Genomic DNA, 16,368 nt, shown 5'->3' with positions numbered 1-16,368 from the left:
CAGAGAAAATAATGGAGTCACTGGTTAAAGAGGTGATGCAGGATCACCTAGATAAGGGAACGAGGTTAGCTTGGTGCAGGCGAAGTTTTTATGGCTTCAACTAATAGAGAAGTCTTTCTTAAATTTTTACCATTTTATTGACTAAATTAGCATATTAATTTATTTTCTAGAAGTAGCTTTATATTCCTAGTTACGATATATAGTTTATTTTGAACTTAGATATAGATTTTGTGGGTTATTACTTAAGTATAAGTAAAACTTGTACCGTTCAAAACTTGCCACCATTGTGTAGTATCGATATGGGATAGCATTACGTATATCTTGAACTTGATAGTGTAAGGCATAACATAAAACTAGATAGCGTAAGTAGCACTGTAGTAGGAATCTGTTTGCTTAGTATAGTATTCAATTAATTTAATTTATAAATCATTTTAATTTTTATTGTTAATTAAATTGTATTTAAATGGAAATCATGCCCAGACTAGAGAAGCAAAGCAACTTGTGCAAAGTAGCTAACGTGCTGTGGTTTTCTGGAGAACTGAAGGGGACGATTCTCCAATGCATCACAGTCTAAAAAATTTGCAAAATGCGACATGTTTGCGGATCTCTCTCTCTCTCTCGAACAGGATACGATCTAGCCATGGAGGATGTCTTTGTGTGTGTGCTAGGTGCAGAGAATGTGAAGAAATTGGTGCCAACTCAGCATTCTGATGGGCATCTATGAGAGCTTAAAGAGCCCTCGAAGGAATTAAAATGGGGGGAGCATAAAGTTCTAAGTTGTCCAACTCAATGCCAGATCTCACTCTTATGCACCAGGCAACACAGTGGCAACCTTCAAGGCAGAATGCACTGGTCCCACAGGAGCTAGTTATTGTTGGTGACTCAATTGTCAGGGAAACGGGAAATATATTATACAAAAAGGATAGATGGAATAGGACCTGGGTATGTCTGCCAGGGGGCAAATGTTTATGACATTGTAGAGCAGATATCATCTTTTAAGGGCACAAAAGGTGATATCATTGTACACGTAGGTATAGGTACTAATGACATTAAGTGTAGGATATCTGCAGATTTACTAAGCAAGTACAGGTCAATGTTGGAAAAAAAGTTGAGTTAGGATTAAATTTGAAAGTGTCTGCAATCCTGCCTAGACACGATAGGAGGGACAAAAAACTGCTAGCTTGGGGGGATTCACAGACTAATAGATCAACAGTAGCTGCAGGCAGAGGTGGAAATGATTCTTGCACTACTTCTATTGGAATGAGCAGCACCCCACAAAACCAGTTGCTGGAGTCATGAAACAAGTAAATACATGGGCTGTGTTAGAGTAACTAAGAGTAAGAACAGGTGCATGTATACTTGCATGTACACCAATACTAGGAGTATAGTAAATAAATTTGGTGAATTTGAAGAGCTGGTTAAGACATCCAAAGCAGATACGTTGGAATATCAGAGACGTAGTGCCACTCAGATATAAGAGATGCAGAATTGGAATTTGGGGAGTACAATGTGTACAGAAAGGATAGACAGGATAGGAAAGGAGGAGGGGTTATGCTGTTAGTTAAGAAACATAACAAAATCTAAGGAAGTGCATCCAGTTGACATAGATGGACAGTGCAATGTTGAGTCAGTTTGGTATGACATAAGCAATGGGAAAGGAAAACTGAGGTAGGAGTTTGTTATAGGCCTAATGACTCTGATGAATACAATGAACAGTTATACAGAGAAATAGAGTGGGCCAGTAAATCAGTGTCTTATAATGGGGGATTTTAACTTCCCAGATATAGACTGGAACTTGTGGTTTGGTCACTCGCACACTATCAAGGCTTTTGTGGATTTATTGGATGATTGTTTTCTACAGCAGCATGTTAGAGAGGCAACAAGAGGGAGTAACACTCTTGATGTGATTATCAGCAGTGATTATTCATGCATTAAGAATTTACAGATAAAGGAACCACTAGGTGGCAGCGATCACAGTGTATTGATATAGGATTTACTTAAAGATGTAACTACCATCAGGGGTAAAGGGAAGTGTTTTGCTTTCGTAAAGGCAACTACAGTGTTCTCAGAGATTTTTAGGTTCTATACAGTGGGATCAACTGATGATGTTAGAAAGAGCAAATACTAAATGAGAAACATTCAAGGAAGTAATTTTGGAAGCTACTAGGTTTTTTATTCCAACTAAGAAATACTACTCTAAGTTTAGGCCCAAATGGATGTCAGATGAACTAATGAGACTCGTGGCAGAGAAGTAAAGTGCATGGGATGGACATAAACTGTCGGGTGACAGAAGCCAATGGTAGATACAAGCTAGTCTGTAATCAAGTCACAAAGGAGGTTAGGCAAGTGAAGGCAGATTATGAAAAATCTTTGGCAAAGGATGCAAAGAAAAACAGCAAAGACTTCTTTACTAATATATAAACTCTAGAAGAGGATGAATCAGATTGATACACATAACATAGATGGTTTGACTACTGATGATCCTACTCAAGTAGTTGATAAATTGAATGAGTATTTTGCATCTACATTCACACATGAGTTATTCAAGGAGGGGAATGCCAGAAGTTTATCAAACTCTAACAGGGAGCTAAGTGATTTTGTAATAACTGGAGGAGAAATTGATGATGTTATACATAAGTAAGGCACCTGGGAAAGACGGGATCTATCAAAATATATTAAAGGGGTGGCAAAGGAAGTAAGCAAACCCTTAGCCATGATTATGAAAGCATCCTTGTACTCGGGAGAAGTCCCCACGGACTGGAGATGTGCAAATGTATCTCCAATTCACAAAGACAGATCAAAGGGTGACACGAGTAATTACAGACCTGTTAGTTTGACGTCTGTTCCAGGAAAAATAATGGAGTCACTGGTTAAAGAAGCATTGCAGAATCATCTAGACAAGACAGCATTAATAATTCAGACACAGCATGGGTTTGTCAAGGGGGGAAGTCTTGTCTGACCAATTTGATTGGATACTACAATGTGCTCACAAAGGAACTGGATGCAAAAAATAATTTTGATATCATATACTTGGATTTCGGGAAAGCTTTTGATACTGTTACACATGGAAGACTACTGTACAAATTGGAGCATTATGGCATCAAAGGCAAGTTGCTACAATGAATTAAAGGATGGTTGAGTGGGAGAAGACAGAATGGTAATCAATGGGTACTGCTCTATGTGGACCAGTGTTATTAGTGGTGTCCTTTGGTGTTGGGCCCATTGGTGTTTTGTATATTTATCAATGATATTGATGAAGGTATATCAAGCTTAATGTCAAAGTTTGCAGATGATACAAAGGTTGGCAGGGTTGTTAATAACAGTAATGACAGTATGCTGCTGCAACAGGATCTGGAAAAGTTGGGTAGATGGGCTGAGAAGTGGCAACTGAAACCTAACATTGACAAATGCAAAGTACTGCATATGGGTAGCAGTAACCCGACAGAAATGTACCAACTGGGTGGTGTTAAACTCAGGGTTGTGGAGAATGAAAGAGACCTGGGAGTAATTGTGTAGTCAGATATGAAGTTTTCTGAGAGTGCAGACAGGCTGCCAGAGTAGGTCATGGTGTCTTGTCAATGATATACAGGAATTTTGCGAGCAGGGATAAGGAGGTGTTTATCGCCTTGTATAAGGAAATGATCAGGCCACACCTTGAGTACTGCGTACAGGTCTAGAAGCCTCATTTTAGGAAGGATATTGAATTGCTAGAAAGAGTGCAGAGAAGGGCAACAAGACTGGTGAAGGAAACAAAGGTGTGCTCTTATGATGAAAGGCTTAAGTTCTGCAAATTGTAGCTTCTGGAGACTAGGCACCTGCGAGGCAATCTGATTGAGGCCTTGAACGGATTGAGCAGGCTCAATACTGATGGGATTCTTCCTCTTGCTCAGATTACAAACTTGAGAAGACATAGATTCAAACTGAGGAAAAAACAGTTTTAGAATAGATGTGCGGAAATGTGCCTTTAGCCAGCGGCTAGTTGATTGCTGGAAGAAACTTCCATCTGTTGTTGTGGAAGTTGATAGCTTAAATAAATTCAAGGCAGAACTAGACAAACATTTGGAATGAATGGATCAGTGAAATGGGAAGGTTTTTTTTTTTTTTCTTTTTTTCTGGCTGATGCTGTTTAAGCTTGCTTTCTTGCATCATGTGTTGCTACCAATGCTAATGCTAAAAAGACTGCATTAATAGTTAAGAAACAGCATGGGTTTGTTAAGGGGACGTCTTGTCTGACCAATTTGATTGGATACTACGATATGAATTGAGATGTATAAAGACTTGAATGGTTTGAGCATGCTCAATGCTGATGGGATTCTTCCTCTTGCTCAGAATAATCACCTGAGAGGGCATAAATTCGAATTGAGGAAAGACAGTTGTAGGATAGATGTGCAGAAGTTTTCCTTTAGACAGGGGGTGGTTGATTGCTGGAACAAACTTCCATTTGTTGTTGTAGAAGTTGATAGCTTAAATGGGTGAAATAAGGGTGTTTTTTTTTTTTTTTTTGGCTGATGCTATATAAGCTTTCTTTCTTGCATCATGTGCCTTTGCTAATGCTTATAAAGAAACTGGATGTAAATAATTTTGATATCATATATTTGAATTTCAGGAAAGCTTTTGATACTGTTGCACATGGAAGACTGCTGTACAAATTGGAGTGGTATGGCATTAAGGGCAAGTTGCTGCAATGGATAAAGGGATGGTTGAATGGGAGATGGCAGAGAGTTGTAATCAATGGACACTGCTTTATGTGGGCTAATGTTATTAGTGGAGTATCCCAGGGTTCAGTGCTGGGCTCTTTGTTGTTTGGTGTATTTATTAATGATATCAATGAAGGTATATCAGGCTTAATGTCCAAGTTTGCAGATGATACAAAGATTGGCAGGTTTGTTAATGATAATAATGACAGTATGCTACTGCAACAGGATCTAGAAAAGTTAGGTAGATAGGATGAGAAGTGGCAACTGAAGTTTAATATTGAAATAATGCAAAGTACTGCATATGGGTAGCAGTAACCCAAGAGAAACATACCGTGTGGTACTACACTCAGGGAGGTGGAGAATGAAAAAGACCTGTGGGTAATTGTGCAGGCAGATATGAAGTTCTCTGAGCAGTGCAGGTGGGCTGCCAGAGCAGGTCATGGAGTTTTGTCAATGATATATAGGAATTTTGCTAGCAGAGACAAGGAGGTGAAGGTGATCATACCTTTGTATAAGGCAATGGTCAGGCCACACCTTGAGTACTGCGTACAGGTCTGGAGGCCTCATTTTAGGAAAGATGTAGAGTTGCTAGAACGAGTACAGAGATGGGCAACAAGATTGGTAAGAGGAACAAAGTGGTTCTGTTACCAGAAGCTTAAATTCTGTCAGTTGCAGCATCTGGAGTCTAGGCACCTGTGAGGTGATCTGATTTAGGTGTACAAGGCCTTGAATGGATTGAGCAGGCTCAGTTCTGATGGGATTCTTCCTCTTGCTCAGATTACAAACTTAAGGGGGCATAGATTCAAGTTCAGGAAAGACAGTTGTAGAATAGATGTGTGGAAGTTTGCCTTTAGCCAGCGTGTAGTTGATTGCTGAAACACACTTTCATATGCTGTTGTGGAAGTTGATAGCTTAAATAAACTTAAGGCTGAACTATACAATCATTTGGAGTGACCGCATTGATGAAATGGGAAGGTGTGTTTTTTTTTTTTTTTTTTTTTTGGCTGATTCTCTATAAGCTAGTTTTCTTGCATCATATGCCTCAAATAATGCTAATCTTTGTTCTTAAGAACCATATTGGAATAATTTCTTTGTTGTGAATTAAATTCCTGTCCTAAATTATGCCTAAGGAAAGAGAAAAGCACTGGTCAAAATAAGAAACTTTATTTCTCTAGAATCAAAGATGCAAATTTTGGATAGTCTTAAAAAAAAGGGGAAAAGGTATTATTTAAATTTGTTTCACAAAAAAGCTTAAATTTAAATGAAGCAACAATCTGGACCATAAAGAAAAATTAGAACTGCTGTTGCTGCAGTATCTTTCATTTCTCAAAATGTGACAGCTCGTCTTCAAGTGCCAATAATTGAGAAAATGGAAAAGCACTCAGTAACCATTTAAAAGAAAATGGAGAACCTTCTGTTAACCTGGAGTTTGTTCCAGTAAAGGTTGGTTTGAGCAATTTAAAATCCACTTCTCATTACATAACATAAGAATTCAAGGGGAAAGTGCATTGGCTGATAATGAAGCTGCCGAGAAGTATGCAGAGGAATTTCAAAAATTAGTGAAGATCACAGATACACACCACATCAAGGTTTCAATGCCAATCAAAAATGCCCAACAAAACATTTATTTCAAAAAAAGAGAGAAAACGCACCTGGTTTTAAGGCATCAAAAGATGGTGTAATGTTACTTATATGCAGTAACACATCAGGAGATACTGTTACTGGTAAACCGGAAAGCAAATAAAAAAGCTTGGGTAACTGCCGATTTATTTAAAGAATGGTTTCTAAATTTTTCCATAGTTTTTGTGCCAAAAAGTATGGAAAACAATTTAAAGCGGGAAAAATCTAGATTTTAAAGTTTTATTACTATTGGATAATGTGCCAGGCCATCCAAACATTCAAGTAATGTTCCTACTACCTAATACAACTTCTTTAATTCAGCTATTAGATCAAGGCATTATCAGAAAATCATTACAATGTATTTTGGAAAAAATTGATTCCAAATCTATTGGAAGTGATGGAGGCATGGAAACATTTTTCAGTTGTGGACTGTATCGGAATCATAGCTTTATCGCTCAAAGAAGTTAAACAGTCAACTTTAAATGCGTGTTGAAAAGACGTATGGCCAAAGCCAGTTCATTCAAGAAATATGGTTGAATTGGTGCGATAACAGAAGTTGGTAGGAGGGCAAATTTTTGCTAATATGACTACTGAAGATGTTCAAAAATTACTGGTAGAAAAAGAGGCTGGAAAAGCAGATTTGGTGGAAATGGCATCGGAAGTAAACCAAATCAATTCAGAGGATGATATCACAGATGCAAATTCTGAAGTTCCAAATTTTAAACTAAAAAGCATACGGGAAGGCTTATGCCTTCCCGTATGCTTTTTAGCCGAGCAATTAGAATCTTATTTTTTGAATGTGTATCCTTTGACTGAAAGGAGTGCAAAGTTCAAAAGGGAGCTTAAAAAATGCTTGGCTCCATATCATTAAATTTACAAAGATTTATCAATCAAAAGCAAACAAACCCAGATTACTGATTTTTTAAAGAAAGCAGAAGATACACAAAATCTAGATGCTGCAGAAGAAAGTTTAGAAGGTGAAGATATTCTTCAACAGAGAAAATGTTCTCATTTGATTGTGCTTAGCAACAATGAAGAGGAAGAAAATTAAATGAACATGCATTATCTGACTTATATATATATCAGTTTGTAAGAGTTTGTTCAGTTATTACTATTTTTAATAAAAATTAAGTTTCCGATAGTTATAAAAAATTATGCATTTTTGTTAGTTTTTGGAATGTAACCCCCCCCTTTTTGTACTGGTTCTTCGTCCTGCATAACACTGTTTTGCACTACAAGAGATTTTATAGGAACCTAACTACCATGTTATACGAAGGTTACCTATATATAAAAACTGTGGTTTATTTAATCTCATTGCCAGATGGTTTGGGGGACAAGGGTCTAAGGGGTTATCTCTATCCCAGGGTTTATTTGTGCCCTGAGGGTATCATTATTGCAGATGACTTAATGGGGGGGGGGGAGTTGATACACATTTAAGGATATGTGATAAAAATTAAATAAGAAGAAAGAAAAATTGGATAAATTAAAATAGAATAAAATAAGACAAAATTAAATAAATAAACTAAATTATATTATCTAAATAATATTGTTGGAAATCTTTGCTGTCACTGAAGTAGTAGTAAGAAAATACCACGAAACATAACTCCATTATGCACATATTTCCAATTCGGAAATAAACATAATAATAATACCAATGTAAGTTTCAACTTAAACAACAGTTTACCTAGGAATCACATAACTCAAGGAATACCTTAAATTAAATATTTTATTATTTTGTGTAATTTTTAACAAAAAAAACTTCATTTTGTTAAGATACTTTTCAGAAATACAAGGCAGGAGACCAGAACTCACTTTCTATGCATCACAAAGAGAAATAGTTTCATGCTATAATTGTTAGTAAAAATGTTTTTTTGTCACTGTCAAAACTTAGCATAATCTTTTTATTGTAGTAGTTGATGATCTTGTGTACTTGACTACCAGCAGAACCGTATGATAATAGATTTTAAAAAGTCTGGTTAATGGTAAAGTTCCAATACTGCCACATTTATGAGATTCTACTGTGCTTAATGTTTTATATTAATCCCCTTCCATTGCATGTGATGACATGGTGTGTCATGAAAGTAACCAAATTTTTAAACCTACACCAATAAAACCGACAGAAGTTTAGATTTTCATTCATAAATGGTACTTCAGTGCAATTTTTATTTCTAAATAGGTGTTATAATTATATTAGCTATTTGTTTTAAAATGTAATCTTAATCCCTGAAAAACAGAATCTAAAAAGAAAAAAAAAAAAAAAAATGATTTGCAAAAATTTTAACCGCAAATATGTGCATGTTGATGAGAGAGGTAATCTATTGCTTATGATATGGATATACAATGAGGTTAAATATTGTTAAAAACAGAAAAAGAAAAAAATATTGTAAATGGAATTTTATATAGCCTCTAAATGGGTTTACATTATTTGTTCTTAAAAAATTTTCAAGTTATCAGGAGATACTATTGTTATTTTTACTTTAGCAGCAACAGCAGGCTACAATCAGACAGAACTACTTAAATATTCTCTGTATCTTACTGGATAAACAAAAATGTTGAGCTAATAACCACTAAACCTGCTTACCTTAAGAAGGTCAGCTATAAATTGCAACTTAAGATATAACTTAATTTTATCAAAATAATTATAATGAATTGATGACAACCAAGAATTTTCTAAATTCTTGGTTGTAAAACCTAACTTAAATAGTAATTCTTGAGCTTTCAATATAACGTAATCATATAGAATCAATGATATATTCAAAATGGGTGGGCTTAAATTATAAATTAGCAGTACTGTGAAAATTCATTACTTATGTATCTTCATGGATTTCTACAACACACATATCATGGCTGACAATATCAGAAGCAGAATCATTATGAGGAACACTCTCGTACTTAGAAAGCAAATGGTCTAATATTTGCATAATCTTTTGCTCCTTTTGTTCATCTTCTCTGTTCTGCCTTTCACTTTCTTCCCTAAAAAATTCTAATCTCCTTTTTTCCATTTCAGCTTCATATTGCATTCGTTCTAGTTCAAAATTATAAAACCTTTGCTCTGATGCCTCCTGATATTGTAAAAACTGGTCTGTCACAGAAAGCATAACAGTTTTAAGTGCCTGAAATTCCTTTGGTATCTTGGTTGATGGTTTACGTTTTTGTTCTTGAGAATATTCTGAGGTTTCTTCTGTACAGTCATCATCATCTTTCTTCTCTTTTTTAGGTGGAACAGAAGCAGATGACGAATAATCAGTATTTTTATTTGTGAGGTTTGTTTGAAAAGAATGATTGGAAGTGGAAATGGCAGGATTTGGACTCCATGAACCCTCTGAATACTGTGGTGTATTAAGATGAAAAACATTAACCAACTGAATATCATTTCTATCTGGAAGGGCAGTACTGCCTTCATCTTGAGGATGACTATTTGATGGTGTTACATTAAATTTATAGAGGTCAAAATAGGGAAGTGGGGAAGGTGGATTGGCAATTTCTGAACGTGGTCCCAGAATATTTTCTAGCAAATGTAAATATTTTGATTGTCTTCGAAGATCTTTCAAAATGACATTCTGATTTTTTGCAGCTTTATATTCTGCTTTTAGATTTTTTACTTTGATGCGGCACTGAGTTGGTGTGCGATTGAAACCTTTTTCTTTTAATTTACTAGCTATTAGATCATAAATGTAGTAATTTCTTACAGTATTGTTTAAAGCACTTTGTATTTCTTTTTCTTCCCAAATGGAGATCAGAGCTATAGTTTCTTCACATGACCAAAGTGGCCTATTCTGTGGATGAAACATTTAAATAGAGAAACCTTGAATAATCTCTTTTTGATATCTGAAAAAGAAAATAAATTAAGAAAGTCATTGATACTATTTTAATTTTATGAATTTAATGAAAGTTCATCTTGGATAAATTACTTGAAAAGAGGTTAAAAATATATATATACACTGATGTTCAAAGAAAGCGCATAACCCCTTAAAATTGTAATTGTCATCCGAATAACGTAAGTATATGGCAATATTTCTTACAGATTGTATCAAATAAGATTGACACGCGCACGTGATGATGTAATATTGCATCAGCTGTTACTTTCACCTATATAAGCACGCTCTACAAGAGTTGCGGTCATTCCTTGCTTGTGTCAGGATGGCGAGTTACATGCAGTTGACACCATGAAGAAAGACTGCTCTTGTTGCTTTACACGAGGAAGGATGTTCTTCCTGTCATATTACTTATAGAGTGTCTTGTAATCAGTCGACAGTGAGTAGATTTCTTTCCAAACTCAAGAATACTGGTTTTGCTGATAGGAAAAAAAAGGAACCAGAAGCAAACGAGTCTCTATGCCAAACAAGGACCACGTTTTGAAGCACTTATGCCTTAAAAAATATAAAGCTTCTTCATCTCAACTGAAAAGAGAATGGGAAGAACATACAGGAGTGGTAGCAAGTGCAGTAACAGTCAGAAGATGCCTCTTCAAAAATGAACTTGTAGCCCATTGTCCGAAGAAGAAGCCCCTCGTCCTCCTCACACAAAAAATGAAAAAGGCCCAATTAATTTGGTGTAAGGAGCATATCAAATGGATCCACGAGCAGTGGAAATCGGTTATTTTCCTCGGATGAGAAGAAATTCAACCTGCACGGCTCTGATGGGAGAAAACTGTAGATGTGGTGAAGAATAATACCATCCAGACTGAATGGTGTGTACAGTGAAATTCCCTACCAGCCAAATGATATGGGGGTGCATTTCATATCGTGGAGTAGGTCATCTGCAGTTTATAAAAGGTTCCATAAATGCCAATGGATACCTGGCTATATTGGAAGGCAAATTGCTGCCAACCATTAGAAACCATTTCAAACTGCCAAGTAACTGCATCTTTCAGGACAACTCTGTTCCTTGTCATTGGGCGAAAAGTGTTAGTAGGCACTTCTGTAGTTACTTTAGCTTCATTTCTGCATTAGAGGTTCGACAGTAATGTGTTTACAATTATTACATGTGAAAAAATGGTTGGAAGAACAGCTCATTACAACTTATCTGGCCAGGAAACAGCCCGGACCTGAATCCTATAGAGAACTGTTGGCATCGTGTGGAATCTGCAGTTTCGGAAAGAAAACAAAGACCCTTCGTTGAACGTCAGGAAGCCATAATTCGTGTTTGGAACCACGAACTATCTTGATTATCTTCAGAAATTGATCTTGTCAATGCCTCGATGGTGTGCTGCTGTCATCAGGACCAGAGGCGGTTCAACTAAATATTAGTTTGCACCTGGTGAACTTTTCATTTTGTTTTCCATTTACAAGGGTGGTTCAATAAAGAATCGCCCTGACCTAGCTGCAGAGGTGCTAGCCTATTGATTCTTGGTGCAGGTTTAGTCGGGTGCCTCCGTAGCCAGGTAGGAAGGAGCAGCAGTGCTTAGCACACGCTTCTTGATTAGACCGGGGTTTGAGCCCATCACCACCAAATACGAAGGATGCGGAAAGGTCAGGGAATGACCACTGCATATCCCGGAGCAATATGGCCTTAGTTGCTAATGCTCCTAAAAACCAGATAACAAACAGCAGGTTGACTCCTTCTCTACATAGCCACCGTGCGGATTTACACCTTTTTCCCATCGATGGATGAGGCTACGGATACTGTTTTTGTAGAAATTGTGAGGTTGGCCTTTGAACCATGACTCTGTTGCAGAAATGACTGTCTCGTCGTCAGGGAAGTGAGTCTCCTGAAGAAATGATTTGAGGGAAGGAAACAAGAAGTCCAATCATTCAAGATCGGGTGAGTAGGCTGGATGGGGCAGTATTTCATATCCACAAGTGGCCGCTTGTGTTGTTGCAATTTCAGAAATGTGAACTGGGGCATTGTCTTGAAGCATTCTAACACCTTTGGACCGCATGCCAAGCCTACATGTTTTGATTTTCTCCCATAATTTTGTGAGTAAGTTGGCATAATAGGCACCTGTAATTGTTCTACCTTTCGGCAAGTAATCAGTCATTATTATGCCTTTCTCATCCCAAAACACTGTCAGTAAGACCTTTTCTGCTGACGCTTGGACCCTTGCCTTCTTTGGGGGGTGGGGAACCATGATGTCACCATTCCATGGACTGCTTTTTACTTTCAGGGTCGAAATGGTGTATCCAACTTTCATCCTGAGTGATTAGCCGAGAGAAAAAGTGTTCCTCATTTTTTTGGCACAAGGCTAACAACTCTTGTGATTTCTGTTGTCGATCAGCCTTCTGGAAACCAGTCAATCGGGGAATCCATCTTGCACTCAATTTCCGTAAATGGAGTTGGCCATGAAGGACTGTTTCAACAGAGCACACACTAATCTTCACCTCCTGGGACAATTCTCGCACAGATATCTGGCGATCTTCCATGATTAACGACTCCACTTTTCTGATCATGCTGTCACCAATGGCTGAACGGGGACAACCTGGAATGGGCTCAGCTTCTACCGATGTCCGACCACATCTAAACTGTCTGCCAGTGCTTCACAATACCATAGGATGGGACTTCATCCTTATATACAGCAGTCATCTCCTCATGGATTTTTTTAGATTTCCCCTTCAAGATGTTGAAGGAGAAAATTTTGCCATATTGCTCCTGGGATATGTGGTGATCATTCCCTGACCTTTCCGCTTCTCTGTTTTTGGTGGTCACGGGCTCGAACCCTGGTCTAATCAAGAAGCGTGTGCTACGCACTGCTGCTCCTGCCCACCTGGTGGAGGCGGCCTCCCCTTCAAGGACAGATATCGGATTACAGCTCTATCTTCAACTTTGTCCATGATGCTACTTCGTCACACATTCAGCTCTGTAAGAGAAAAACACATTAAGCACAGGCCTGAAATTTTACACCTTTAGTACAGAGATATGTATGATGCTACACACAAAATATCATGACTCTGCGATATGTGTAAGTAGGCAAGGGCAATTCTTTATTGAACTACCGTAAAATGATAAACTGAAGCAAACTGAGGGCGTCTGATAACATTTCAGCCATAATTGTTGTGTTTACCAAAATTGTTGTATAAAGGTTGCAAATGCTCATTTGGGAATATTTTGAGAGCACCTATTAAATATTACTTAGCTTTGCCTTAACTATTAATAAATATCTTTTGTTTATATTTCTATTTGTGATGTGGGCTAGTCATTGATGTAATATAACATCACGTAAAAGGGTTAGAAATGTGAAATTCCTAGGTGATGCACTTTCTTTGAACACCTGTGTGTGTGTGTGTGTGTGTGTGTGTGTGTGTGTGTATATATATATATATATATATATAAATGTTATCAAAAGCCTCAGGCTTCCTTATACCATATGGCTAATTATAATAATAACATCACTGTTATCTGTAAGAACAGTTCACACCAAGTTAAGTTTACTGAATAAGCTAGAGCACTAAAAGAAGTATCACTTTTTTTTGACAAGGATTCTTAAAAAACAAATGCAATTGCTGATACACGAGACCAATTGCTTTCTTAATTTTTCCAGATTATAAAATAATGATTATTTATTTGTTATTATTATATTTTTTTTTTTGTGTGAAATGTATCAAATTGTAAAGTGCTGGATTTTAGAGAGTTTCATGTATATATCTGAAGTCAGGATCAACTCAGTGAAGAGTCAAAACTGAAATGAATTGTATGATGATCAAGTATATAAAATATTCTTTATCGCCACATTACAGTTCACTTCCATTTAAAATTACATGTTAAATTCTGAATAGGTTTCCTAACAGCAAAAATAACTAAATGTTTTTATAGTTTCTTCAAAACTTGCAAAAACTAGGTTCAAGTTTCATGACATCACTTCCAGTGTCAGAGAAATGGATTTAAAACAAAATGATTACAATGGAATATTATGAATAACATAAAACACATTCATAACACAATTAACATGAATTCAAAAAATAAAATTTATTAAGAAAACATGAAATGCCTGTTGATTTACAGGATAATGCTGTATACTAATGTAATTATACAAATTCCATTCCATAAGCAACAGTTATAACCAGCAAAAATGAGATGACAAAATGACACACACATATATGGTCATATGTGTACAACTGAAATTTTTTTTTGGCTGGTGCAGCATCAGGCTTCTTGCACCATATGGCTAATAATATCACCAGAGGTTGAAATGGAAAATTTCATAAAATAAAACCAGAAGTGTTTCAGTGTACTCAGATCCATTTCAATGCTTTCATCTCTCACCTGCACTGTACATATACCACATACATGATATACACACACTTGTGTGCACATTTTGGAGTACAAATGATTACTATATTCCATCTTCTTTAGGGCAACTGAAACACAGTAATCAACAAATTTGTCGATTGCTTGAATACTAAGGCCAAATGGCAGAGAAATCTATGTACCACAACACATTTACCAAAAGGAGTTGTAGAGATAATAAAAACAAATTGTAGAGAGGGGGAAAGGGAAGAAGAATCACATAATTGTGTGCAGTTAAACTAAAAACTGTCTCCTTAAAACTTACAACAGAGCATCTCAGTATATGATCTATGAGATTTAGAAACCTAAAGAAGTCTGATACTATAAAAAAAATTAGTGAGTATTACTTGGAAGATATTTTTGGAGAAAAAATGAATCATTCACATCCATGTGTTAGGAATAGGTATAAAAACCCATCTGTGTAATTTTTATAGGTCTTGCCATAGCAGTGTGCCTTAATTCTGTTTATTAACCACTCTGCCAACCTTTGTATCATCTGGAAACTTAGATAATAAGCTTGATATACCTTCATCAATATCATTAATAATTATTGTGAACAGTAAGGAGTCCAGCACTGAACCTTAAGGAATTCCACTAATAACGTCAGTCCAAGGAGAGCAGTACCCATTTATAACCGCCCCTGTCTTCTCTCCCCTCAACCATCCCTTCATCCATAGCAATAACTTGTCCTTAATGCCACACTGCAATTTGTACAGCAGTCTTTTGCATGGAAAAGTGTCAAAAGATTTACTAAAATCTAAACATATGTCAAAATTATTGTTTGCATCCAGTTCCTTTGTTACTGCATCATAGTAGCTAAGGTGACTTTGTTTACTGCATCATAGTAGCTAAGGTGACTTTGTTTACTGCATCAAAATAGTTAAGATGGATATGTTAAGGGGATATACCCCCTTCAAAAAAATCCATCCATTATTTTTACTAGAACAGAAGCTTACTGGTGTGTAATCACTTACTTCACCCATTTGTGGATAGGCAAGACTTTTGTAAGCCTCCAATCATTATGAACCTCTACTGAATCCAAGAATGCTGTCATAATTAGATTTGCTTACCCTCTTTTGCCTTCTTTTAATAGAACTGTACAGATTTCATCAGCATGTGCCTTGCTTTCTTATAACTTCAGCAATTTCTCTTCCACTTTCGTCTCAGTTGTAACAAAATTATTTATCCCAGTTAGAACTTGGTGTATTTCTGGTGTTTCCATCCCTAAAAAATCTTCACACATGAATGTAGACGCAAATATTTATTTAGTTTGTCAGTAACCTGAACAGGATCATCAATAATTATGCTAATATCTTGTGGAACAATGTTGTTCATCCCTTTCCTTCCAGCATAAGCAACAAATTCTTTGCTACTTTTCTTTGTATTCTTAATAAAGGACTTCTCATAATCTACCTTAGCTTTTAAGTTTCTGGAACGAAATGCACTGCCTTAATAATTGGGTCATCTGATGCACAACATTGATAGAAAATATTAGTATTTCACTGACATTGAACAAGGAATATAGAGGTTGGTTTCCAACATATTTTTTTCTTTAAAATGCATATATGCATTTTAAAGAAATATTTCTCTTTAAAAATACTAAATTGTTATTCTAATGGCTTGGTATGCAGGTATATTGAAATGGAAAATTGTGAAAATCAAAGCACTTCAATTTGAGTAGAGGGAAATCCATCTTTAATTTCTTGAAGGAGTACAGATGATTCTCAGACATTTCAAGGTAGTTTCTGTGCCACTTTTTTTTTCAGTGAATGAATTGTCATTCTTATTACAATTTAACTTCACACACAAATTCACTGAAGAAGTTGTA

At 36.3% G+C, this 16,368-nt stretch overlaps 1 protein-coding gene across 1 annotated transcript in view; it reads left to right on the top strand.

The window, feature by feature from the left end:
• Positions 1–8,860, top strand: part of LOC150081515 (uncharacterized) — a 66,350-nt gene extending 57,490 nt beyond the window's left edge. Inside the window, exon 4 of the mRNA XM_090380230.1 lies at positions 8,765–8,860. Coding sequence (XP_090236356.1) covers positions 8,765–8,860 — 96 coding nt within the window. The remainder of the gene's footprint in view (positions 1–8,764) is intronic.
• Positions 8,861–16,368: the final 7,508 nt, after the last annotated feature.

This window comes from Mastigoproctus giganteus, chromosome 8 (assembly GCF_048544385.1).
Source record: "Mastigoproctus giganteus isolate SK-2022 chromosome 8, ASM4854438v1, whole genome shotgun sequence".
In the NCBI taxonomy this organism is placed as follows: Eukaryota; Metazoa; Arthropoda; class Arachnida; order Uropygi; family Thelyphonidae; genus Mastigoproctus; species Mastigoproctus giganteus.
This window is presented reverse-complemented; position numbering and strand designations above follow the sequence as displayed.